The 25,206-nt window shown below is 43.0% G+C and overlaps 1 protein-coding gene across 3 annotated transcripts; it reads left to right on the plus strand.

Moving 5' to 3' along the window:
- Positions 1 to 453: 453 nt before the first annotated feature.
- trim36 (tripartite motif containing 36) lies at positions 454 to 24,681 on the plus strand. Of its 3 annotated transcripts, XM_082968701.1 has the most exons (11): positions 3,485 to 3,843; positions 4,669 to 4,909; positions 6,543 to 6,575; positions 9,096 to 9,439; positions 9,832 to 9,978; positions 13,619 to 13,714; positions 14,085 to 14,338; positions 17,754 to 17,875; positions 19,503 to 19,808; positions 21,190 to 21,487; positions 21,952 to 24,681. In XM_082968701.1, exons 1-11 carry the CDS (start codon positions 3,808 to 3,810, stop codon positions 22,298 to 22,300), a joined length of 2,226 nt encoding a protein of 741 aa, XP_082824827.1. In that variant the 5' UTR covers positions 3,485 to 3,807; the 3' UTR covers positions 22,301 to 24,681. The 3 variants fall into 3 exon arrangements, with proteins under 3 accessions (XP_014027995.1, XP_082824827.1, XP_014027996.1); XM_014172520.3 differs by lacking the exons at positions 3,485 to 3,843; positions 6,543 to 6,575 and adding an exon at positions 454 to 811; XM_014172521.3 differs by lacking the exon at positions 6,543 to 6,575 and having other exon boundaries at positions 3,502 to 3,843.
- The last annotated feature ends 525 nt before the right edge of the window (positions 24,682 to 25,206 follow it).

A 25,206-nucleotide genomic window follows, 5' to 3' on the forward strand; every position in this document is an offset into this window, starting at 1 on the left:
TTGTCTTAATAGGTGGTATTCGTTACAGAACGAAATAATGTTGATTTTAAGGGATATGCTTGGAAGACCAGAATAAACTAGCCTATAATGTCTATTGTTGCAAAAACGGTTAAATAAATAACAAAATAACGTATAAACTATCAGGCAGAAAGGCATGTTTTCAGATCGTCTAGAAACTAATATGTAGGCTAAACTAGTATATTTATAGGCATAGCATGCATACATGAACGCACTGTTTCATTCGACTCCAATGAATTCCATAGTTTTATTTCGTAATCCATTATATTCCCAAAAATCATTAGAGATTATTTTCTGTCATTTAAAAATAGCCATAGTCTATTCATTGCTGGGTGAGTAGGCTAGGGTTATATCTGAAGAAATACAAAGGTCTCAGTTGGAGACATCGCCGATGATGCTGCAGATGCCTAAACTGCGCGGGCAAGCGCACGCCTGAGATGTACAGTGAGGGCGGGGTTAAACATCAAAGATGATTTCTAGCTAAATCAAATGTTCTCAAGCAGCTGGGGCATGAATGAAGTGTATGCTACACAGGATGCTCGAATTATATAGGATGAGGACGAAGAAGCAACCATATTTCTCTGACTGTGACATTCACTCTTTGGGAAGCCATTCGATTTTTACAGTGTTTCGTATGCTATTTATTCCTTATTGACCCATTGTTTATTATATTCCCACCATTGTTTTGTCGACACTATCTGCCATTATGTCGGATACCGCGGATACCGAAGATAATCAGGATATGTTACCGAGTTTGGTCCAGCAGATAGTCCAGCGGATAACAGCGGGAGAGGTAAGTGAACGTCAGATATGATTTATGTTAATGCCAGATCTGTAGCCTGTTGGAGCAACGCTGGCGTCTTCAGTATTGCGTCTGCTAGATCTAGGTGTGTAGTCTGGGTAGAGGAAGGATGCTCAAGGTTTTGTGCGGTCCTTGGAACAGGATTAGGGATGTAAACATAAAATGTGCATGAAATATGAGGATTTGTAGATGGCTGTTGTAATTTATTGTATTCTATATGTATCCATCTTATCTGTATGCTATCTGAAAGTGTGACGTGGGCAGTTCATGTGGGGTGCAAGACTCACAAAGGTTTTTCTTCTCCATATAATCTCCATGAAGTCCTTTATTTTCCTTTATCCTTTTATAGGCTGCAAATAAATGCCGTTATCTTATGTCAAGGTTGTCAATCATCATAAATCGAAATATTGAATTTAAATATACTAATTCGCCTTTGCAGGATACCAAGTGGTTACATAAAGAATATACTGCAAATGCAGTCCTACGAAATATTCTAGGCTTTTGACCTATTAGCATACATTATTAAAGACATGCTCCGGAACTTTGGTGACTACTAAGTATTTTTTAAACATCCCACTTTGGGCTGGATATGCAGTTCATACATGCATAATCTATGAGCAGAATTCATGTCTTACCGCAATTAGCCACGAAATCCATAGTTTGAAAGTGACCGTTTTTTTTGGAAGCTGTGCTGCGCCATTTTCCTACATTTTCCTCCAAGTTGGCCAGCCCCATAGAAATTCGAGTTCAACCAATGAGCTTCAGCCCCAATCCATATGAGTGACAGCTAGCGAGAGGCACATCATGCACCTTCAGCAGAGTGAGCGACAGCAATGGCGTGGTCCACAAATCTGCACATATGCGAGATTCTACAATTTTTCATGGACCACTTTTGGCTTGTGAAGGCTACAGTCAGAACTACTGAATACAAAAGTACCAGATAATCTCTTTAATGCCCATCATTTGTGTAACTAAGACCCATGTAATATTTACATTTGGCGTGAACTTTATTTTGGACAATGCACCAGATGTGCAAACTGGTAGGATAAGCTTTAGTCTACATTTTAAGCCATTCATAATTAACATGGGACTTCATGTACTATAATATAGTCTATTCCTAATGCCCTTCCCTAAAAATAATCTTCAACGCTATGAGTGCATGTTCTCTGCAAATGATAGGCCAAACAGTTGCTATTTTGGTAATGCAACAATGTAGCATCTCTCAATTTTAAAACATTGTTGCAAACCTCAGGTTTTGCCCTCATACTCAACTGGTGGACAGCAGTCCGGATCCGGACCCAGAATGGGGTCAATACGGACCCCAGGTAACCGACCCTTGGCATCATATACAGACACATAAGACATGGAACAATTTGTAGAATTGCAGGAATTGTTCTTTTAAAAAGCAAAAACATATTAGACCCATGCAAAATGTGTAGAATTGTGGGAAATTAGCTTTAAAACTGAACAATTTCCTGTCTGCCAACAAGAGGGGTGTGAACAGTGTGAGCTAGGGGTTTGTTACTGTAATGACGATATCCATACGGACTTTAGCCACCTAGGACATTTGTGTGACCCAAATGTTCTTGGTGGCAAAGCATTTATCGGCCAGTGAAAGCCGATCCTTTTGCCCTCCCTCTCTTTTAACCCAATGAGTCCCACCGTATCGCCGGCACGTTTTGGACTTTTGGACTTCTGTGTTGTATGATTGGATTCGTCTATTTCTTCTGCATCCGCCGTAGATACCAACCATTCGTCTGTGTGATTAACGTGGGCTGAGCTAGAGCTGTGTTTGTGAGACAAGGATGGATCCCGAAGTTGCCCGGAACAGGATCTTGGAGTCCGAATGGCTTGAGTTACAAACTATTAAAAGCTATCTATGAAAATCTGATTTCCGTCCTCGCAATGGGAGTTATTTTATGTGGTTCCTTTGATTTCCGTCTTCGCAATGGGCTGTCTAGCTTCCGCCCATCCTTTCTTTAGATTGGCGATACACCTCCATAAATAAAATAACTCCTTGCTTGGTGGGCGAAATGATGAAAAACGCCACCTGCTGGAGGGAGACCGATTTTCCGTCGAGGTGGGCCTCGCCTTTCTCTTCCTCTGATGATGCTCACAAGCCACACAAGTCGTTAATAACACCTGTCAAAGTCGTTACACGGAGGTGCCAAGTGTCTGCGGGGTTTCACTCCTCCCTTGTACTTGATTGATGAATTAAGGTCACTAATTAGTAAGGAACTCACCTGGTTGTCTAGGTCTTCATTGAAAGGAAAAAAACATAAGCCCGCAGATACTAGGCCCTCCATGGTATGAGTTTGACACCTCTGTTCTACATAGAAGATCATTGGAAATCCGAGGACAAGGTGTCTCTAATACTGTAATAAGCTCACATAGTTTCTGTCACAAACTCCAAACAGTTGTCACTGACTAGTTGGATATTAATTACCCAGTGAGCAAACTATTTCTGTAGCCCACTAGCAGCATTCATAAACATACATTTTTCTCAGATTTTTGCTTTGGCTGACATTTTATTTTTATTGAAATGTGTCAATAAAACTCATAAATGGTACTGCTTATGTCCAGTTGTTTTGTGTTGTACTTGTAGCCCTCATTGTCCTGAAAAGAAAATGGTAAAACACTTAATTGTGAGGCTAAATATAGTCTGTAAATGTAGATAAACGAGTCCAATTTTGACTGGGATCTCGGGACTGATAGGGTTAAATACTCAGGGCTGCAGCATTGTTACTATGGTGATTTCAGTGTCTCCAAGCCGCCCCACACAGCTTGCTGCTGTCTGTCACTGTCTGAAATGCAGCAGCGCTGTTGCTGATTCACGCCTCGCTGTTTCATCCATAGCGTCTAGTCACGGTATTTAATTCATTGTCGACTCAACAGCGCTCTTGAGTGCAGTAGTCGTAATCTTTAACAAACGCTGGAGAACTTTTAATAAACTAAACGCCTCAAGAACAACAACAAAGATATTCATCATGTCTGCGGTGTCGCGACGTAACTCAATTGTATCGGTAAGTGGAAATTGTACAGGTAATACTGGTTTTAATACGACAAACTAAGTTAGGAACACCCTCGTGAAACGATACTGATTAATCATTGTTCGAGGTTTACAGACTCGATGGTTGACCTTGATTTTATTATTTCAAATTGCGAGGTTGAAATTAGGGTATTTCTATAGCGAGAACTCCCTGTCATATGGTAATGAGAATCTGTGGTTCCTTTTTTTTCCGAGGAATTGTTAGCTTTGTTGTAACCATTTTGTGCTTCCTCAGCTAACCAACAAGCTGATGCATGAACTTCCTTAGTTACGTGCATGGCCTACCAGGGTAGACGCTACACTTTAATGTTTTGTTTAGGAAAAATCTAATGTATTGATTAGTGTCAGGTGAGTTTGTTTTTGTTTGACTGTTTCAAAGTATTTGAAGTAGGCAAGCCTAATACAATGAAGAATGTGGTTTGTTTTAGACGTATGCCTAGTCTATTAAAACTGTCTTCCTTTTCAAATGAAATGTTTAAAAAAGTAACGATAATATCGATTCATACTATGTATGTTACTGTAGGCCAGCGTTTCCCAAACTCGGTCCTGGTTATCCCAAGGTGTGCAGGTTATTTTTGTTTTACCTTAACAGTACACAGCTGATTCAAATAATCAAAGCTTGATGTTGATTTTAATCATCTGTGTAATGTAAGGGCAAAAAACAACAATGTGTTTCCCTTGGAGACCCTAGGACCGAGTTGCTATAGGCTTTGTCTTGTCCACCGGCCTGATCTGGTATGTGGGAGCAGTTTGCCTGAGACTACTGTAGACCTAATAGTGCTGTTTTTGTCCACACCAGGTCCCTATCAAGAATATTGAGCGGGAGCTCATTTGTCCAATTTGTAAGGAGCTGTTTACGCACCCCCTCATCTTGCCCTGTCAGCACAGTGTTTGTCACAAGTGTGTCCGAGAGCTGCTGCTGTTGAACCATGAGGATTCCTTCGACGCTGGGTCTGAATGTTCCCTCCCTGGGAGCCCAGGACCCCGATCCAGAGTTCCCTCACCAAGCATGGAGAGGCTGGATAGGCTTGCAAGATCAGGTGCGTTTGGGTTTGGCCAGTCCTCATGCCCATATTGTGATTCTGACAACATCACATGCAATTTGCAATAAAGTTCTATGGACATGTCATACCCAGGTTAATCTTTCACATGTATTTGCTGAAAGTCATTCTCTAGGTTGTAGAATGAAATAGACACCACCACCAATCTCATCCAGTTTAAAATCATCATGTTAGATGTTCATACTTTTCCTCTAATCTTGTCAACTTTGAGGCTGGTCTTATGTTTCTTTAACAGAATGAAGTAACACGACAAGCATTTAAGTCATCACTTTTGTTTTGTCTAGACTCTAGTTCCATGTCTGTAAGGCATTCACTTCAAAAAGCCTTTAAATTATAGTTCTATTGTGTGGATATTAGTAATACCAAGCAATTTCTTAACATAACATGCCTATTTTTTTCAGCACCTAGATAGAATGAGGCTTGAGTTATGTACAGATGGTGGAACAAAGCATGGTTTATCCCACTAAAGCATTTAAAATGCTTGAGTATGGGGGGGGGCAATATTATTATTTGCTTTGCAAAAAAAACTAGAGGTCCAAGGCGCTAGCAGCATGGAGTGAGACAAGGCAGTCTTTCACTTAACCATAAGCTGGTCCCTGCCATTCCAAAACACCAACCAATTCACATTTGCCCAACCTGAATGTGCCCATTCTTCATGTCCAGGTCTGCATCTATTAAAACAGTGGATACATTCAATGCTGTTTAGAAAAACAGGGTTATAGAGCTGGTAAAAATATAATACTTCCTTGGTCATCTTAAGAATCATTAACTAAATTACAATCCCTGTGGGGTTAGTAACCATGGCACTCATGCAGATTTAGTGTAACAAAATCTGATAATTACGTTGACAATCTTAAAGAACATTATTTAAGGAATATTTTGGCAATGGGGTCCTTGATCTACTTCCCCAGTGTCATATGTACTCGTAGATACCATTTTTATGTCTGTGTCCAGTATGAAGGAAGTTGGAGGTAGTTTTGCGAGCCAGTGCTAACTAGCGTTACCCATAGATTTCCAGGCATTGCGCTATCTGCTAACTCCAACTTCCTTCATACTGGACACTGAGGCATAAAATGGTATCCACACATTTATCTGACTCTGGGGAAGTAGATCAAGGACCCCATTGCCAAAATCCTTAAGTATTCCTTTAACCTACCTTTCAGTAAAGTCTTAAATCTCTGACAGCATTACAGTAATGTTTTTACCCTTGCTGATTGGATGTCAGCCCAGTGGTGGTCATGGTGACAAAACCAGCCTGCGTGGAATGAATGGGGGATTAAATGAACTGAAGCCAGGACTCCACTATATTTATCAGACAAGTGCTTTCAAAGCTAACAATGGTTTGTTACTGCAACCTCAATGTTTTCTTCACCTTGTTTTATTAGGATTCAGACCAGACTTTTTTTGTTTTAGAGTATGTTAAACTCAATGTACCTATAGATATTTTGATTTCACATGTTTTGACCTAAACCTTTTTTAAGAGGGCAATTTCTTTTAAGCACTGTTGTTGGCACTTGTCCACTGTTATTGGAAATACATCAGGTTTGACTCCACTTCTGTTCACATACTGTATATGTTAATCTCACTTCACTTCTTTGTCCATTGCTTGCAGCCACACTGCAGAGAAGGTCGTTTGGGAGGAGAGGTAGACGCGGGTTCCATTTTTTGAATAGCTGTAGTAGTGAGTACAGTGTTACTAGATCCCCCCTCCCCCGTGAACCCCAACTTACTGTTACTCTACTGTTTGTAACACACAGCTGACAATAGACCACCTGTTTTTGGTAGACGTGGCATTCTGGCTTTTTAAAAAGTCTACTGAGCAAAGACATAAATGTAAATTGTCCTACCAATTTGTCTACATTTGGTGTTATTTTTTTTTTAATTAATTTTTTTCTGGCCTGGTGCTTTCAGGGTTTAGTGCTCCCCTTTCAACACATGCATGTCTTAGTAAGTAGGTTGGTGAGTGAGTGAGCTACAGCTCTGTATGGGAATCTCAGGTGAGAGAAATGGGTATGGATGTAAAGGAATTGGTTTAAAGTGGAATTTCTTAATGCCTGGGCAAATGTAGAGGGGTTTCCCCTCCCTGTAGCCTCTGATGCATTCAGTACCTTGTGGGGGAGGCCAGTAGATTCACGTTTAGAAGCAGCAGGGGACCTAGTTCTATGTAACACAACACAGGGTTAGTTTTAGATATGCCAAGATTCTCTAGAGCAAGGGTGTCAAACTCATTCCACGGAGGGCAGAGTGTCTGCAGGTTTTTTTTTCTTCCCCCTTTCAATTAATACCCAGACAACCAGGTGAGGGAAGTTCCTTACTAATTAGACCTTAATTCATCAATCAAGTAAAAGGGTGGAGTGACTACCAGCAGACACTCAGCCCTCTGTGGAATGAGTTTGACATGTGCTCTAGATTATACCACTGCAACCTTCAATCATATGCCTGCTGACAGGCTTGCCCCAAGGATGCTTTTTTAGCACTACGGTTCAGCTGTAATTGAAAATGATAATGTTTTAGACTCATGTGTTTGTAGAGATTGCTCTTAGCCACAAGCCAACGTTCTAACCAACTAATTTGTTCTATTTGATGTGACACGCCCCATAAAGCACACACATTTGTGACACGCCCCTAAAGCACAATGCCAAACAAAACAATGGTCTTACTGAAACTTTAGCAGACATTTGTTTTTCATTCAGGTTTTACTTATTTTTTTATGTTGCGCTCAGTAGATGTTTTAAAGTCTACGCCGCAATTGTCCTAATGCTAGTGAAAGATTCCCTCCATTATAAACACTTCACAACATCTCTCCTAACAAGTGCATCTGAACAAGTATCTAAAATGGCACCAGAATGAGTATTACTTAATGCAGGATACCAACCAGTTCTCCCTTTCATAGAGATCAAGTATTAAAGGCAACCAACAGCTTTGTCTGAAATCCATTCATCTTGACAGTTTATATTTCAAGTAGAGTTAAAAGAAGGTGTAGGGAGGATGAATTCCTCCATTTTAGATGTGTTTCTCCCAGCGTGTACACTATTTGGTTTAGTCACATACTCTTGGCAAGATTGCCTGCATCCCTTTTGTAATGCAGTCCTGGTTATTGTGACAAGGCTCTGTCGCATTATGATGACTCGAACCATGTTAATGATGTGGTTCTGTAGGTAACCCACCCCTTTGCCCTGCTATAATGGCCTTGCAATGACTCGTCAGTTTTTGCCCTGAGCTCTTTCTCTGCACTGGCAATCACCCTCTGAATCCCACTGTGGCAGCAGGCAGTGTCTCAGCCTGCTACCGTACACCTTGCTGTTGGCACATGCTGCAGCAACCTCCCTCCCTGACCAGAACACCCACTCAGCCTAAGTATCTGTCCTTTTAATCTCCCCATCGCCTTCAGGCCAGGACACGTGGCCCCCACCTCATCGATTTCCATCACAATCCCCTCCTGACCTGCCGCTTCATCCAAAACATCAAGCCTGCTCACCCACTTCTCTATCCTCCTCAGTCTGCCATTATTATACACAGTCACACACACATTCCAAATGCAAACGCCATGATTGACCCGCATGCTTGCTTTGCGCCCACCACTCGTCTGTTGGTGTTCTGCAAAATGTTTTTTTTCTTCCTTTGCTTGCCATTTTCCTAAATGCATTTCATGCTCAGTGACAAGGTCCAGCTGCTTGCATCTGTCATGTGTCATGAATGCCTTTGTCCTCATATTTTCTAATAATATGCTACAGCTTTGTCATCTTTCTAGATGATGATGCTTTACAAGGCATCTGGTTGTGATGCATTGAACTGGACAAATGGTTTCAAAATGAATTTCCTCTGCAGGTAGTGGAAATCAATTACACTTTTACCCTTTGGTTGATCTGTTCTGTCATTGCTTTTTCAGTTTTGTCAGTGGGTTTCCCACCTTTTACTTTCCGCCTGATTTTGTAATTTATTTAAAATCATTTAGATTTTACGTGAATCTTTATGTCCAGGTCATTGTAAACACATGCTCTTCCTATCTCTTGTGTGATCCATTGTTGAGGGGTCACCCTGTAGCGAGAGCTGCCGGAGAAGGAAGGACCTGTTTGTTCTGGCGGACACTGACCCTTCCAGTCTGCCTGTCTCTGTGCAGGCCCACCCTTCGATTAGTCCTCTAATGGCTGTTCTGTCCTAGCAGGCTCCATCTCCTCACCAGGATGGAGACGTGGCTCTGTGACCCCCCGCGTTACCACTTTCCCGTGCCCAGGCTGCCAACACGATGTGGACCTGGGTGAGCGGGGCATGAGCATGCTCTTCCGGAACTTCACCCTGGAAAGCATTGTGGAGCGCTACCGGCAGGCGGCCCGCGCCGCCGTGGCCATCATGTGCAACATGTGCAAGCCGCCCCAGCAGGAGGCCACCAAGAGCTGCATGGACTGCAAGGCCAGCTACTGCAACGAGTGCTTCAAGTTCCACCACCCATGGGGCACCCCCAAAGCCCAGCACGAGTATGTGGGGCCCACCATGAATTTTAGGCCCAAGGTAGATACCATTGTCCACCTCGGAGGGGTTTTCATTGTTTATCGCAAGCAGGTTTTTCTGGTGTTGATTTTAGATTAGTGACCTGCTCATGTCAATGATGGTGGATGACTCATTGAGTTGATCGGGTTAATGGTGCAGCCATCAGATTTGCTGACAGGACTGGTCCTTAACCAGCTCACTAGCATTCATTGTTTGTTGCGAAACGTTTTAATTTGGGCTGACAATACAAGTCTCTGCTCTGCCTGTCTTTTGTTGTGCAGTTGCCCATTCAAAGCTAATTAATTCTGGCCATTAAAAATGTCCTCCAGTACTTCTGTTTTGCATTTTGTGGTGTGATGTGTTTGCGACATTGAAAATGTCAGCTAGTCCAATGTGTTTCTCACGTCCATCAGGTGCTGATGTGTCCGGAGCATGAGATGGAGAAGGTCAACATGTACTGCGAGGTGTGCCGCCGTCCAGTCTGTCACCTGTGCAAGCTGGGAGGCTCCCACGCCAACCACAAAGTCACATCCATGAGCAGCGCCTACAAGATCCTTAAGGTACCGTATAATGAATTGTTGTCTCGAGCCGTTCACTTGACCTGACTTGAACCAAATGGGCCGAAATGGGAGGGACCTATCTGAATTTGTCCAATAAGAAAGTTTTGTTTTCTGTTGCAAGTATTTTTGCTACGGTGTATACTAATGAATACATCCTTGGGGAAAGTGTTAGTTTTGAAGTGGTTGTCTGGTCAGTGACGCAGTGACGTTTACAGACTTTATGGCTAAAAGTATGTGGACACCTGATCGTCGAACATCTCATTCCAAAATCATGGTATTAATATGTGCAAGGAGTTGGTCCCCCCCCTTGCTGCTATAACAGCCTTAACTCTTCTCTGAAGGCTTTCCACTAGATGTTGGAACATTGTTGCGGGGACTTGCTTCCATTCAGGACATTAGTATGCTCGGGCACTGATTTTGTGCAATTAGGCATGGCTTGCCGTTGGCATTCCAATTCATCACCAAAGGGGTTAAAGTCAGATCTCTATGCAGGCCAGTCAAGTTCTTTCACACTGATCTCGACAAACAATTTCTGTATGGACTTCGCTTTGTGCATGGGGGTGTTGTCATGCTGTAACAGGAAAGGGCCTTCTCCAAACTGTTGCCACAAAGTTATAAGCACAGAATGGTCTAGAACAGCTTTTCCCAAACGCGGTCCTTGGGACCCCAAGGGGTGCACATTTTGAGTTTTGCTGTAACACTACACAGCTGATTTTAAAATGATCAAAGCTTGATGATTAGTTCATTATTTTAATCAGCTGTGTAGTGCTAAGGCAAACTAAAACGTGTACCCCTTGGGGTCCCGAGGACTGATTTTGGGAAACCCTGGTCTAGATTGTCATTGTACGTTGTAGCGTTACAATTTCCATTCACTGGAACTAAGGGGCCTAGCCCAAACCATGGAAAAACAGCCCCTGACCATTATTCATCCTCCACCAAACTTTACAGTTGGCACTATGCATTCGGCCAGGTAGCATTTTCCTGGCATCTGACAAACCCAGATTAGTCCATCAGACTGCCAGATGGTGAAGCCTGATTCATCGCTTTGCATTGCGCTTGGTGATCTTAGGCTTGTGTGCGGCTGCTCGGCAATTGGAAACCCATTTTCATGAAGCTCCTAACGAACAGTTCTTGCTGACGTTGCTTCCAGAGGCAGTTTGGAATTCGGTAGTGATTGTTGCAACTGAGGACAGACTACTTTTCCTGAACTCATTTTAGCACTCGGCGGTCCCGTTGTGAGCTTGTGTGGCCTACCACTTCTGAGCTGTTGTTGCTCCTAGATGTTTCCACTTTTGAAAGGCTAATTGACATCATTTGAGTTAATTGGAGGTGTACCTGTGGATGCATTTCAAGACCTACCTTCAAACTCAGTGCCTCTTTGCTTGACATCATGGGAAAATCAAAAGAAATCATACCTCAGAAAAAAAAAGATTGTAGACCTCCAAGTCTGGTTCATCCTTGGGAGCAATTTGCAAATGCCTGAAGGTACCACGTTCATCTGTACAAACAATAGTACGCAAGTATAAACACCATGGGACCACGCAGCCGTCATACCGCTCAGGAAGGAGATGTGTTCTGTCTCCTAGTGATGAACGTACTTTGGTGCGAAAAGTGAAAATCAATCCCAGAACAACAGCAAAGGACCTTGTGAAGATGCTGGATGAAACGGGTACAAAAGTATCTATATCCACAGTAAAACGAGTCTTATATCGACTTAACCTGAAAGGCCGCTCAGCAAGGAAGAAGCCACTGCTCCAAAACCGCCATAAAAAGCTACGGACTACGGTTTGCAACTGCACATGGGGACAAAGATCGTACTTTTTGGAGAAATGTCCTCTGGTCTGATGATACAAAAATAGAACTGTTTGGCCATAATGGTTATGTTTGGAGGAAAAAGGGGGATGCTTGCAAGCTGAAGAACACCAGCCCGACCGTAAAGCACGGGGGTGGCAGCATCATGTTGTGGGGGTGCTTTGCTGAAGGAGGGACTGGTGCACTTCACAAAATAGATGGCATCATGAGGTAGGAAAATGAAATGGATATATTGAAGCAACATCTCAAGATATCAGTCAGGAAGTTAAAGCTTGGTCGCAAATTGGACAATGGTCTTCCAAATGGATAATGACCCCAAGCATACTTCCAAAGTTGTGGCAAAAAGGCTTAAGGACAACAAAGTCAAGGTATTGGAGTGGCCATCACAAAGCCCTGACCTCAATCCTATAGAAAATCTGTGGGCAGAACTGAAAAAGCGTGTGTGAGCAAGGAGGCCTCCAAACCTGACAGTTACACCAGCTCTGTCAGGAGGAATGGGCCAAAATTCACCCAACGTATTGTGGGAAGCTTGTGGAAGGCTATCCAAAACGTTTGACCCAAGTTAAACAATTTTAAAGGCAATTCTACCAAATACTAATTGAGTGTATGTAGACTTCTGACCCACTGGGAATGTGATGAAAAATCATTCTCTCAGCTATTATTCTGACATTTCACATTTCTTAAAATAAAGTGGTGATCCTAACTGACCTAAGACAGGGAATTTTTACTAGGAATAAATATCAGGAATTGTGAAACTATAAATGTATTTGGCTAAGGTGTATGTAAACTTCCGACTTCAACTGTATATACTGTTGTGGGGCGGAAGGTAGCCTAGTGGTTAGAGCGTTGATCTAACCCAAAGGTTGCAAGATCAAATCCCCGAGCTGACAAGGTAAAAATCTGTCGTTCTGCCCCTGAACAAGGCAGTTAACCCACTGTTCCTAGGCCGTCATTGAAAATAAGAATTTGTTCTTAACTGACTTGCCTAGTTAAATAAAGGTTAATAATACTGTTTTCTTGGCTCATCCTATATAACTACTTATGTATACCTATTCACATACTGTCTGCCCATCAATCACATGTGTATTTATCTTCCGGTCTCTGGTCCGGAAGCTTATTTCCCATGGCGTTTTTGCATTGCGTGTTTAGACACTGTTTTCTCCACATAGCTCATTCCACTAGATCTACTGCTGTACATAGCATTCTTAGTATAGTGTCTTGTATAGATTGCATTTGGATGACTGTTAGTGCTATTTGGATTTGTTCTGACATTTTTATTTGTCTACTTAATTTACATCATTGTTAGGAGCTAGTAACTTAAGCATTTTGCTGCACTACATCTGAAGTACATCTGCTGAACTATGCACACAACCAGTAAACGATTTGATTTTGAGCCCCCTAATGAAATATTGATCAGTCATTTGTATCTGTGCTGAGTGGCACATGTCCACAGGATCATTTTACCTTTGAGCAGTGTAATCCACATGTGCGGTCATCAACAACAAGCAACCCCCCCCCCCCCCCCCCAGACTAGACAGAGGTCAGTCAGCCACTGAAAGCAGAGGGACAGAGGACTCTGTCCTTTGACTGTAATCTTAGAGGCCTATGGACACGGGCACCGGGCCTGACTCATCCATATTTAATGTAATAATTTGTATCTTATGCTTATCTATCTATTGAACATCTCTGATCTCTCTGCTGGCTGTACTGTATGCAGAGGCATATTGGGTGTTTTGTTCTGATGAACAACCGGAATATTCCGGGATGAGGTAGGATTTCAATCGGGTTTCTCAATGCTCTCAAATGTAATTTTTTTTGTTACCAACAGGAGAAGCTATCAAAGAGTATCCATTACTTAATCAGCAAAGAGGACCAAGTGAGGACTCAGATTTCCCACCTGGAGGTGTTGATCAATGAAACTGAGGCAAGTAGTTGTTGACGGAATAAAACTAGTCCTGTGTCTGTCTTATATTAAATAACAAAGGGACATTGTCTGCACTGAGAAGGAAGGTCACATATTCAAATGCATGTAAATACATACTAATTTGCATGAATTCCACTGCAGAAGGGTTTGCTTAGTCTGACTTTGTCTGTACTGTATTATGATGGCTTTCTCTTGTTTACATTTTGTTGTAATATTACTTATATGCTAGCCTGGTCCCAGATCTGGTTGTGCCATCATTCCTACTTTGTCATGCAAAACTCCCTGTGGTAAGGAGGCATGATGGCACAAACAGATTTCTATGCAGTTTTATTGCACCATGATGCATTGACACCCTTCCCTACCTCTACAGGAGAATGGCCAGGTGGCGGAGTGTGGGGCCTATGAGCACTTTGAGCGGCTGTTCCAGACCCTCCAGGAGAGGAAGTCTGAGATGCTGAACTCCATCGCACAGTCGAAGACGCGGCGTCTGGAGCAGCTCAGGGGCCAGGTGGAGGAGTACCAGGGCATGCTGGAGAACAGTGGCCTGGTGGGCTACGCCCAGGAGGTCCTCAAGGAGACAGACCAGTCCTGCTTCGTTCAGACGGCCAAGCAGCTGCACACCAGGTCAGCCTCCGCTCCAGGGACAAATTTCCCCTAGGTGCAGATCTAGGTTCAGCTTCCCCTCCAATCATAACCTAAACCAGTAGTGGGGAATTGCTAATTTGAACATTTAAGTCATTTAGCAGATGCTCTTATCCAGAGCGACTTACAAATTGATCTGAGGGAAGATCAGCATCTAGGGCAATTTCACCCTACACCGTCAGCCTCCAGCCCTGACTGCCTGCCACTCTCAACACACGTTAGTATACAAAGGCACAGTAGAGACTGGCTCCTGAAGGTTACCATCAGTGGCGATAAAGGCTAATGGTTATTTAATATCACCATTGTTTAAGAAAGGTCAGTAATCGAAAGACCTCCATTCTTAAAGGACCCGTTTTCAAACTATTACAGAACATGATGCTATTTCCCTGTGGCTGCTCTTGTCATCTAGGTTTCCTAATGGGGATTTGGGCCCCGTGACTTCTCCAGTACTAAAATAAATCTGCTTATGGGTAGGTTGAGTGTGTCAAAGATCCATGACACCACGTATCGGGGACACTGGGACAGATTGGAATGGTGAAGTGCTGTTAACATTCCCCATGTCCTGCTCTAGCTCTAATCCTGCTAATTGATCTAAATTTGTACCAAAAAAAAGCAGCTTTGGGATTTCATTCACCTAACACTTACATTCACCCACCCACACAAGTCTCCCATGCTCATTTATCTTGCCTGCCTGGGAAATGGTTCCTTCTCTGATAGTGGTCTCTTTGCTAGCATGTATTTATTTTGAATCCCCATTAGCTCTGCCAAGGCAGCAGCTACTCTTCCTGGGGTCAAGCAAAATGAAGGCAGTTATACATTTGAAAAACATTACAATACATTCATAACAGATTTCACAACATTAAGTGTTTCCTCAGGCCTCTACTACCACATCGATAACACAATCCATTGTGTATAGTGCATATGTTGTGTCTGTTTGTTGCTTCAGTCCCTGCTGTTCCATAAGGTGTATTGTTATCAGATTTTTTTTTAAAATCTAATTTTACTGCTGGAATAGTTCCATGTAGTCATAGCTTTATGTAGTACAGTGTGCCTCTCATAGTCTGTTCTGGACTGTGAAGAGACCTCTGGTGGCATGTTTTGTGGGGTATGCATGGGTATCTGAGCTGTGCCAGTAGTTCAAACAGACCGGTGCATTCAACATGTCAATACCGCTCATAAATAAAATTAGTGACGAACTCAATCTCTCCTCCACTTTGAGCATGTGATTGACATGAATATTATTGTTAACTCTCTGTACATCCAAGGGACAGCTGCCCTGTTCTGAGCCAATTGCAATTTTCCTAAGTCCCTCTTTGTGGCACCTGACCACACGACTGAACAGTAGTCCAGGTGCGACAAAACTAGGGCCTGTAGGACCTGCCTTGTTGATAGTGTTGTTAAGGTAGAGCAGCGCTTTATTATGGACAGACTTCTCCCCATCTTAGCTACTGTTGTATCAATATATTTTGACCATGACAGTTTATAATCCAGGGTTACTCCAAGCAGTTTAGTCACCTCAACTTGCTCAATTTCAACATTATTTATTACAAGATTTAGTTGAGGTTTAGTGAATGATTTGTCCCAAATACAATTTTTTATTTTTTGAAATATTTAGAACTAACTTATTCCTTGCCACCGTTCTGAAACTACCTGCAGCTCTAAGTGTTGCTGTCATTTCAGTTGCTTTAGTAGCTGACGTGTTGAGTCATCTGCATACATAGACACACTGGCTTCACTTACTCTACGCTTTTTCCCAGCAACAGACTATGATCGATAATGTCAGAAGCTGCACTGAAGTCTAACAAACAGCCCCCGCATTCTTTTTGTCATCAGTTTCTCTCAGCCAGTCAGTCATTTGTGTAAGTGAAGTTCTTGTTGAATGTCCTTCCCTATAAGCGTGCTGAAAATCTGTTTACTGTAAAATAGCATTCATTGTATCTGGTCAGACTATTTTTATTTTTTTTCTTCCGGAAGTTAACTAAGGTTTGGTAACAAGCTGATTGGTCGGCTATTTGAGCCAGTTAAGGGGGCTTTACTATTCTTAGGGAAGGGAATAACTTTTTCTTTCCTCCAAGCGTGAGGGCACACACTTTCTAGTAGGCTTAAATTGGGAATGACAATATTTTCCACTATTGTCCTCAGTAATTTTCTATCCAAGTTGTCAGACCCCGGTGGCTTGTCATTGTTGCTAGACAACTATTTTTTTCACCTCTTCAACACTTGCTTTACCGAAGACAAGCATTGTCATTTTGAATATGATAATTTGGTTGGATATACTTGGATGTGTAATGTCAGTGTTTGTTGCCTTCATTTCATGTCTACGTTTGATAATCTTGCCAATGAAAACATCATGAAATTAGTTGTCATATCAGTGAGTTTTGTGATGTATGAGCCATCTGATTCAATGAATGATGGAGCTCTGTTTGCTTTTCTGCCCAACATGTCATTTAAGGTGCTTTAAAGCTTTTTACTGTCTTTGTCACTTATCTTTGTTTCATAGTGTAGTTTATTTTTGTTTAGTCAGTTTTGCCAATCGGTTGTACAGCCAGACCAATTTACCATCTCTTTTGCATCATCCCTCTCAACCATACTTTAAAAACAAACAAAAAAATATTCCTCATAAATCCCCATGGCTTGAAGTCATTTTCTTAATAGGTGCATTGCTTATCCCAGTTAGTAACTGGGATAAGCAATTTCATGAATGTGTCACGTGCAGCATCTGGTTGCTCAAAATGGACCAACAAATATTATTCACATCAACCTCACTACAAAACATATTGTATGACCTCTTATACACTATTAGGCCCAGCCTTTGGAACTTTGGTTTTCCTAGATATGACTACTATATTGTTGATCACTACATCCGATGGATTTGGATACTACTTTCAAACGCATTTCACACATTATCCAGATACTGACTGTTAGCACTTGGTCTACAGCAGCTTCCCACCAGAATGGGCTTTAAGTGAGGCAGATGAACCTGTAGCCATATTAGCCAACAGTATTTAACATGAGCTCCTCTCTAAGCTTTACGGGAATATGATTCTGAATATAAACAGAAACGCATCCAACTCTGGCATTTTGTCTTTTCTGTAATGTTATAGCCAGGTATTGCTACCACTATCATCAAAGGTGTTCTGAGTGAGTTTGAGGCATATAATCAATTACATCTGTTACTAGCAAATTATTGATTTCGTGAACCTTGTTTCTTAAGCTACACATGTTAACGTGGGCTATTTTTAACACTTCTGGGATGCTTGATCATTTTTCTTATTTTACTGGGAAGCTTAGCAGAGCTGCAATAGTCTCGTAGCCAGTTATGGAGGGCAGCTATTCACTTTGTGTTCACTACAAAGTGAATAGCTGCCATTTTGTTTCCTCTTTTCTTTCTCTCCAGAATTGCAAAATCCACCGAGTCTCTGAGGACGTTCCACCCTGCGGCTGACCCCTCCTTTGATGAGTTTGTGCTGGAAACTTCTAGAGAGGAGACTCTGCTGAAGGAGCTTTGTTTTGGGGGAGGTGAGTTCCCCACCCCACACTCCTAATATGTAATGATGAATGCAGACATTGCAATGCAAGCCCAAAGTTGAACCTTAATTTGTTGACACTCCTCATTGGTTCCCCTTTAACTCACCTCCGCTTCAACCTGTCAGTCACTTTCACCTCCTCCTGGGCTCTGCTCTCTGTTAAGACACTGGTAACCAGAAGCCCTTTTAATTGATTAAGCCGGTTACACTCCTGATATACACACAGGGATTTTGGCACAGAGAGCATTGCAGGACTTTTTGCTGGTCCGCTGCTTTGCATATAGACTCGATTTGGAGAATAGGGAACTGTCTGGCGGGCTGGATATAATTATGTTCCTGTGAAAAGGAACTGATTTGACATGCGCATATTAAGTAGGGGCAGCACTACCCTGGAAGTAAACAGGAGGCTTCTTATAGGCTCCCATCTAACTGTGGTTGTCCTCAGAATGAGTTCCAATCCTGCTCCCTCTGTCCCACAGGTATTACTGTGTGAATTGAAGGGGCTTGTGGGCTCGTCGCGCTATAAAGATTACTGACCACAAAGGGGCCCTGCTTTGTCTCCCCGTAGTGAGACTGGAAGGGTCATCTGTGTTCGTTAGCGACAGTTGGTTGGCAGAGCGGGGGCCGGTCTGTCCTTGAGGACAGGGTTCAGACCTGTAAAAGTGGGCTACATGGAGCAGCGCTGCATGGATGTCTCCTCATTAAACTAGACCAGACAGAGTAGAGGAACGAACAGCTCCAACCCAGGACCAGGATCACGGCAGGGTTGTATTCACAAGGCAACAAATGGAAGGAAACGGTATGGGTGGGGGTCTGGGGATGGGGACAGTGACCTCCCAGATATATCACCCCAAGAGGTGATGTGTAATTTCAACCCCAGTACTCAAGCAGATCTCATTACGGTGTTGTGGAGTCTTCTATGCTCACACTGGCTCTATATTTGAATCTATCCCCCCCCACTAGTTGAACCATAAAGGCATTGTGTTGTGCGTTTTCCCCCTTCCTAATCCAGCCCCTCCAGAGACTGCAGTCTGGTCTCACAGCCAGTGAGAAACAAGGAGAAGCCTCTGTTTGGTGTAATGCCTCCTGTCCTGTCCTGTCTCGTCCCGTCCCGGCCGTAGCCTGATCAATAGGTTGTTTCTCTGAGAATAGCGGCGCTCTCGGGCTGGTAGCCCGCTGGGTTGGCAGGCCGCCCTGTCCCCCGCCCCTCCAGTCCTGATCAAACCTGCTGGACCTGGCTGTGGCTGACAGGAAGCTATGTCTGCAGTGAGGGGAGGGGGGGTGAAGGATTAGCAAAGTGCTTTTCCTGGCAATATTTCTTTCTTTTCTTTTTAGCTTCTCAATCTTCCTGTCCATATTCTGTCTGATCTGAGTTCAGTCACATCTCGGAAGAACTCCATGCACTTACATAAACTAATGTGTCTATCTGTTTTTCTTTTATTTCCAGATAACCAATACCATTTTAAAATAAGGTCTAGCATGTTTTGTATGGACCGTTATGTCTCTGTCAAGGCTTGCTTATGTTAGTTTGTCAATTTAGATATTTGTATTTTTTTGGGAGAATTGGACTTTAACCTGACCCCCTCACTCTGCCATGTGCCTTTTCTCCGCTCTCTCAGTCCCCGAGCCCCCTATCATTGATCTGTCCCGTAGTCGCGTCTACAACGAGGGCTTGTTGTGCTGGCAGCTGGCTGAGGATACCCTGGCCACAGACCACCAGGTACTGGAGTACAGGAGGCTGGGCGCGGAGCAGGATGAGGAGGGTGCCAGCCACTGGTGCCTCACAGACAGGGTGTACGGCCCTAGCACAGTGGTGTGTGATCTGGAGGCCAACAGTCTCTACTCGTTCCGAGTCCGCAGCTGCCGCAACTCCCTCTACAGCCCCTACAGCCCAGAGGTCACATTCCACACACCACCTGCCCCAGGTAGGCACCAGGCACTGATGTCTCACAAACGCACTGAGGATGATGTCGTATTCATGTGTAGGGGTGGCACTCGTGATGGGCAGGGACAGAGGTGGGCCTTGGCCATATTCTGAAACACGGCACTACTGGAATTGCAACTCATAACCCCCAAAAAATGCTCGGCAATCATGTAAGCTTTAATGCCATTTCTGTGTTGCAGGAACTGGGAAAAAGTAGTATACTGGGCTATATACCGGCGTATATCTACTAGGCTGTGAAAGTAGAAGATGCTCCACTGTTCAAAGTGAACTGTGGGATAAAATACAGTGGACAGTTATGAAACCTCTGACTATCACTTCTGCAACCCATCTCCTTTGTTGGATTGCAGAAATCACAGCCTTTTGAATGCTTTGTTGCTTTTAGACTGACTGAAGCAATGCAGCAGAGTCCCAGAGTAACAGTATATCTGCTTTCAAAGTGTTTTTCAGCCTCTGATGGTTAAGTGCTCTGATTTTTAACTGTCATATACTGTCTGTAAAGCACTAGTTATCTCTTTAATTCCTCAAGTCTATTGAATTGGACAGTCCCCACCCTCTCATCATAACTTCCATGTGTGTACAATTGCTGATCCATTTGGATTTTGTTTATCCTCCGTTGCCTCATTAGTCTGCAGTAAACTCGGGCTGAGAGCTGGGTCCACTGTGGATTGAAGCCCAGTGATGGGACTGGGAGCCCACATTCCTGTGTCCTGACTGGGGATTTTTCGCAGTGGGGTGTGCAGTGTGTTAGTAATGAGGTGGAATTCTGGGTCAATGCAGGCCTCAGACAGACCAGACATTACAGTAGCTGCAACACGCCTGACAAGTCAGTGTAGGCATACTGCAGACTTATCATTACTGTACGACAATACATTTAACCTTCATTTAAAAAAAAAGGACATCTTTAAGATCACTATATTTTGTGTAGTTCATGCAACAAGTGGTAAACGGCTAGTATTTTTGTCCTTGTGTTTGAGGGATATTCATGAATTAAATGCTCTACCATGGAGACAGAATGCAATGGCTCATTGCACAGGCATAGCTATATTAGTTGGTAAGTGAATAGTAATTATGGCCTTTGGTGTTGTAACTATTTTGAGACTTTTTGAGCCGCAGCAGATGTGGCTTAAATAATTTCAAATAACCTTACATGAGAAATAAAGCATTGTTTTTGTCTTTCAATACATGTAAATGGATAAATTTGGAAATTCTGTCAATTCCTTCACTTTAAAAAAAAATCTTTACAATGGTGCCCTCATGTGACACTTTATGAAAGCCCAGCTTCTCCCTGGCATCCTGAGACGATCAAACAGGACATCCTATCTGCGTCTGACTGTTCCTTTTGTGTTGCTCTCTTCCTGTAGCATTTGGCTTCCTATTCAACGACAATTGCGGCTTCAGCTCGGAGCGGCTGGCGTTGAGCAAGCGCCGTGACTCTGTGGAGAGCATGGCCGGCATGGCCTTCCTGCTGGCTGCTGAGCGCGTGCAGACAGGCAGCTACATGGGTCTGGACTACATCATCGGTGACACGGGCATCTCTCAGGGCAGACAGTACTGGGCCTTCCGTGTGGAGCCCCACTCCTACCTGGTCAAGGTGGGCGTGGCCTCTGATTCCAAACTGCTGGAGTGGTTCCACAACCCCCGAGACACTAGTAGCCCCAGGTAAACTCTGCCGCCTCAGACTAACTCTATCACTCACTAAGGATTAGGACTGAGTCACAAAGAAGCCTGCGACGTAAAAAGCATTAACTTGTAAACCAGGGGTGTCAAACTCATTCCATGGAGGGCCTAGTGTCTGCTGTTTTATTTTTCAGATAGCCCTAGACGGCCAAGTGAGGAGTTCCTTACTAATTAGTGACCTTAATTCATCAAGTACAAGGGAGGAGCGAAACCCTGCAGACACTCAGACCTCAGTGGAATGAGTTTGACACGTGCTGTCGGGTTAATTCACAGAAAAGGCCTTAGTTTTTCAACAATTCTTTCAAATATGTTTCTGCTATTACCTACTGTGTGGTTTTACTGTTGTATATTTGAACAGGCTTCCAGGTAACAATGAGGAAACGGTGTGACAGTATTATTGAATGGGCTGTAGTTGTAGGCTGACTCTGCCTGTCTCCCACCTCCAGGTACGACCACGACAGTGGGCACGACAGTGGCAGCGAGGACACGTGCTATGATCTGTCCCAGCCCTTCACTCTGCTCACTGTGGGCATGGGCAAAATGTTCCTTCCCAAAGCTTCCGGCGGCGACCATGGCGACCACAGCAACCGGGTGCTGCCCATGCCACAGCGTATCGGCGTGTGCCTAGACTACGATGCGGGCCGGGTCTACTTCTACGATGCAGACACCATGAGGTGCCTTTATGAGCGGCAGGTGGACTGCTCCGGTACCATGTACCCTGCCTTTGGCCTCATGGGTAGTGGCAAGGTCCATCTAGAGGAGTTCATCACAGCAAAGCGGCTGTCGTATATGTGAGATGCTGGGCCTTCCACACACACAGGTCCCTCCCTCTCAACACTTGCCTTTGCGTTCATGTTGGTCTCTGCTTTCAGTCAGGTATGTTTGTAGTGATTTAGTTTTTGTCTGCAGTATTTCAGCTGACTATTAATCCAGTTCTGTTTTTAATGAACACCTATTTATGTATCACTAAGTCCAGTAAAACGTAGCCAAGAGAAACCTGAAGAGCCTTGCAGCTACGTCTATGCCTCTGTGCCTTTCACAATAAATAGGTAATCTAACGAATGCTATGATTTGTCTAACTGTGCACAACAGCAAGGCTAGTCATCACTTACAAGGGTGAGTGTATGTAGGTCACAAGGACCCCTCGGTTGAGAAACATCCCCACCAAAAATGTCTAATACAAATCATACCTAATCAATGTCCTTAGTCAAGAGTCTGTCAACACCAGTTTGTTACACTGCATTTGATTTGGACACATTCTCAAAATTTGCACTTTTTTTTTTAAAGACGAGCACACTTTCTTGCACTTAATCTCACTACCTAACCACTCTGAACACTATTTCAATGCGGAGCACATTTATCTAAATTGTAACACTAGACATCCACATTCAGGGTGTAATTCTAACGAGGTCTGTGTGTGCTACTCAGACGTAAATCGTGTGTTGGTGTCAGTGGGAGACTTTTGTTGTCACTTAAAATTACACTCACGGAGATTAGTTGTTGGTCACGTTAATGAATTTACCTTGCACTGCTGCCACGGATGTAGTTGTTCAATAGCAGTGAATGTTTTGTGTTCACCACTGGGAATGTGAAACTTCAAACACTACAGGTTCTCACTACACACTGTCCCACAGAACTCTACTACGATGCGACTTCTTCCTGACACATGTCATGTTACTGTACAGAGCTTACACATTTGTTACGCACGTTGACGATTGGCTCTTGAGTATCAGCTAGGACAACAAGGTTTTAGGGCATACCACGGGTCTGTTCAGCCGTGTGCAGTGTTTCAGAACCTTCCGATTTAGAAATATATTGTGTAAACCGTTCAGATGCTTTGTCCTCTAAAAAAGGGAGAAATTGTCTCTCTACATTTTCTATTTCTGAATGGTTACCCCTGCTGAACATAGCCCCGGTCCCCTCTGGCTTCCTTACATGGGTTTTTGGACTATCTGTACATATGCTTTGTTTTCTTGAGGGTAAGGATAATCTGTTTTTCTCAGGTTTGTGGCCTATGGGCCTTAGGCCAGTAGCACATCAGCCCTGGAAAACTATACCTTTCTCCTCAACAGAATTTTACTTTTCTTTGCGGCTTCCATAAATACATTAGTAATTTACTGTACCCTAATCTCAGCCTTTTAAGATTGTTCATATATCCAATAATAAACTGAAATTAACAATTTTAAATGTTTACCTCAATGTACATATCTAGTGGCATTATTTTTGGGGGGGTGAAATAAGTCATAGATCTGCAATTTGTTTTCTATGAGTTTGTATGTGCTGTGAAGTTTCTCAGCTTAATCAAACTTGAGCAATTTGGGAAATTGGTGGAAAATTGTAGTTGGAACTAGATCATGTCTGACTGAATTTGTCAAGGGAGCATTTTAAATCTGTACGCCTCCTTCTGTGTGTTGTGATGTTTTAGGTCCATTTGAGTGTTTCGTATCCTAGAATTTGCTGCGTTTAATTGTTTTGCTTATCTGAATCATGTAAGTTCATTTTGAGGAACAACAATCTAGTCTTAATTTTAAATCCTAGCTGCTTCAGAATTGGTGCGCATAATTCTCTACCATTCCTTTTAGGACACAACACTTCTACCTGTTCCTTTTTTAAATGACTGTTGAAACACCTTTTAAAAAGTCTATGCACTTAATTAACAGGTTCGGGATTGTGTTTATCACAGAATGTATTATTTACAGAACAAATTGAATGTCTCGTAGGTGCGTTTTTGTTAATTTGCTTATCTTGGGTCAAGTCACTAGTGGCCGCAGGAGTTGTCTTTCACAGTAGATATTTGCTATAGTGCTCGTCTTATTCTAGCTACTGTACATATCACTGCTGATTTTAGAAAAAGGGAATCCTATGGTTTTCAGTAGTAAGTTAAACCAAATATTCTGCAGGCACTCAGTCTAATGGTTCAGGCTATCACTTTAAACTGTAGCATGTATGCCTCGGCTGTGCAGGTCTGTGTGAATTGTTGTGCAATATTACGTACACTGCAGGGAATAGACCTGTTGTATTCTCCTATTGTAAGTAATGGGATATATGATGTTCGCTTTCTGTGAGTGATGCTTTGATGTACATTAAGCGTTGTCTGTCTTCAGATTCTTGAAATACTACGTTATTTTATTTGCTGTTTGGGAATTTGTATGAAATAAACAAGTGTTTTAAACCAATTGTGTGGCTAATTTGTGTTCACTTTGAGTAAGGTTTTATAAACGGTATGTGTTCAATCATGTCACCCTCCGGGGAAATTTGTTCTCTAGTAATAGAGCATTCTGAGACTGAAGTGCAAGGAAACTGGAAAATGTATGAAATGCACACATACTGACCTTTCTCCCTCTCCTCACTCCAGACCCAGATCCCCCCCCCCCCCCATCCTCATTAGACAGCATGTGATGCTACTGCCTCTGCAGATAAAGTAAGCTTATCTACCCTTATACAGGTCATCTACACAATTACTTCTGAGGCAGGAGTTCTGTAGGATTTATGAAATCCTGAAGGGGAAAAGTTGACTTGGACTCGTGCAGGAATCGGCTGTATCGTGCAGGAATTTTCAAAGATCCTGTACATCGGGTAAAAAAATATATTTTTAAGTATATTCCTACAGGGTCAGCTAAATTCTTGCAGGAGTCCTGTAGGTGCAGAACCTGCAGGATTTGTTACTCCTGCAGAATATGCTATTTCTATAGGAAAGTGAC

Source organism: Salmo salar, chromosome 24, assembly GCF_965601325.2.
Source record: "Salmo salar chromosome 24, fSalSal1, whole genome shotgun sequence".
In the NCBI taxonomy this organism is placed as follows: Eukaryota; Metazoa; Chordata; class Actinopteri; order Salmoniformes; family Salmonidae; genus Salmo; species Salmo salar.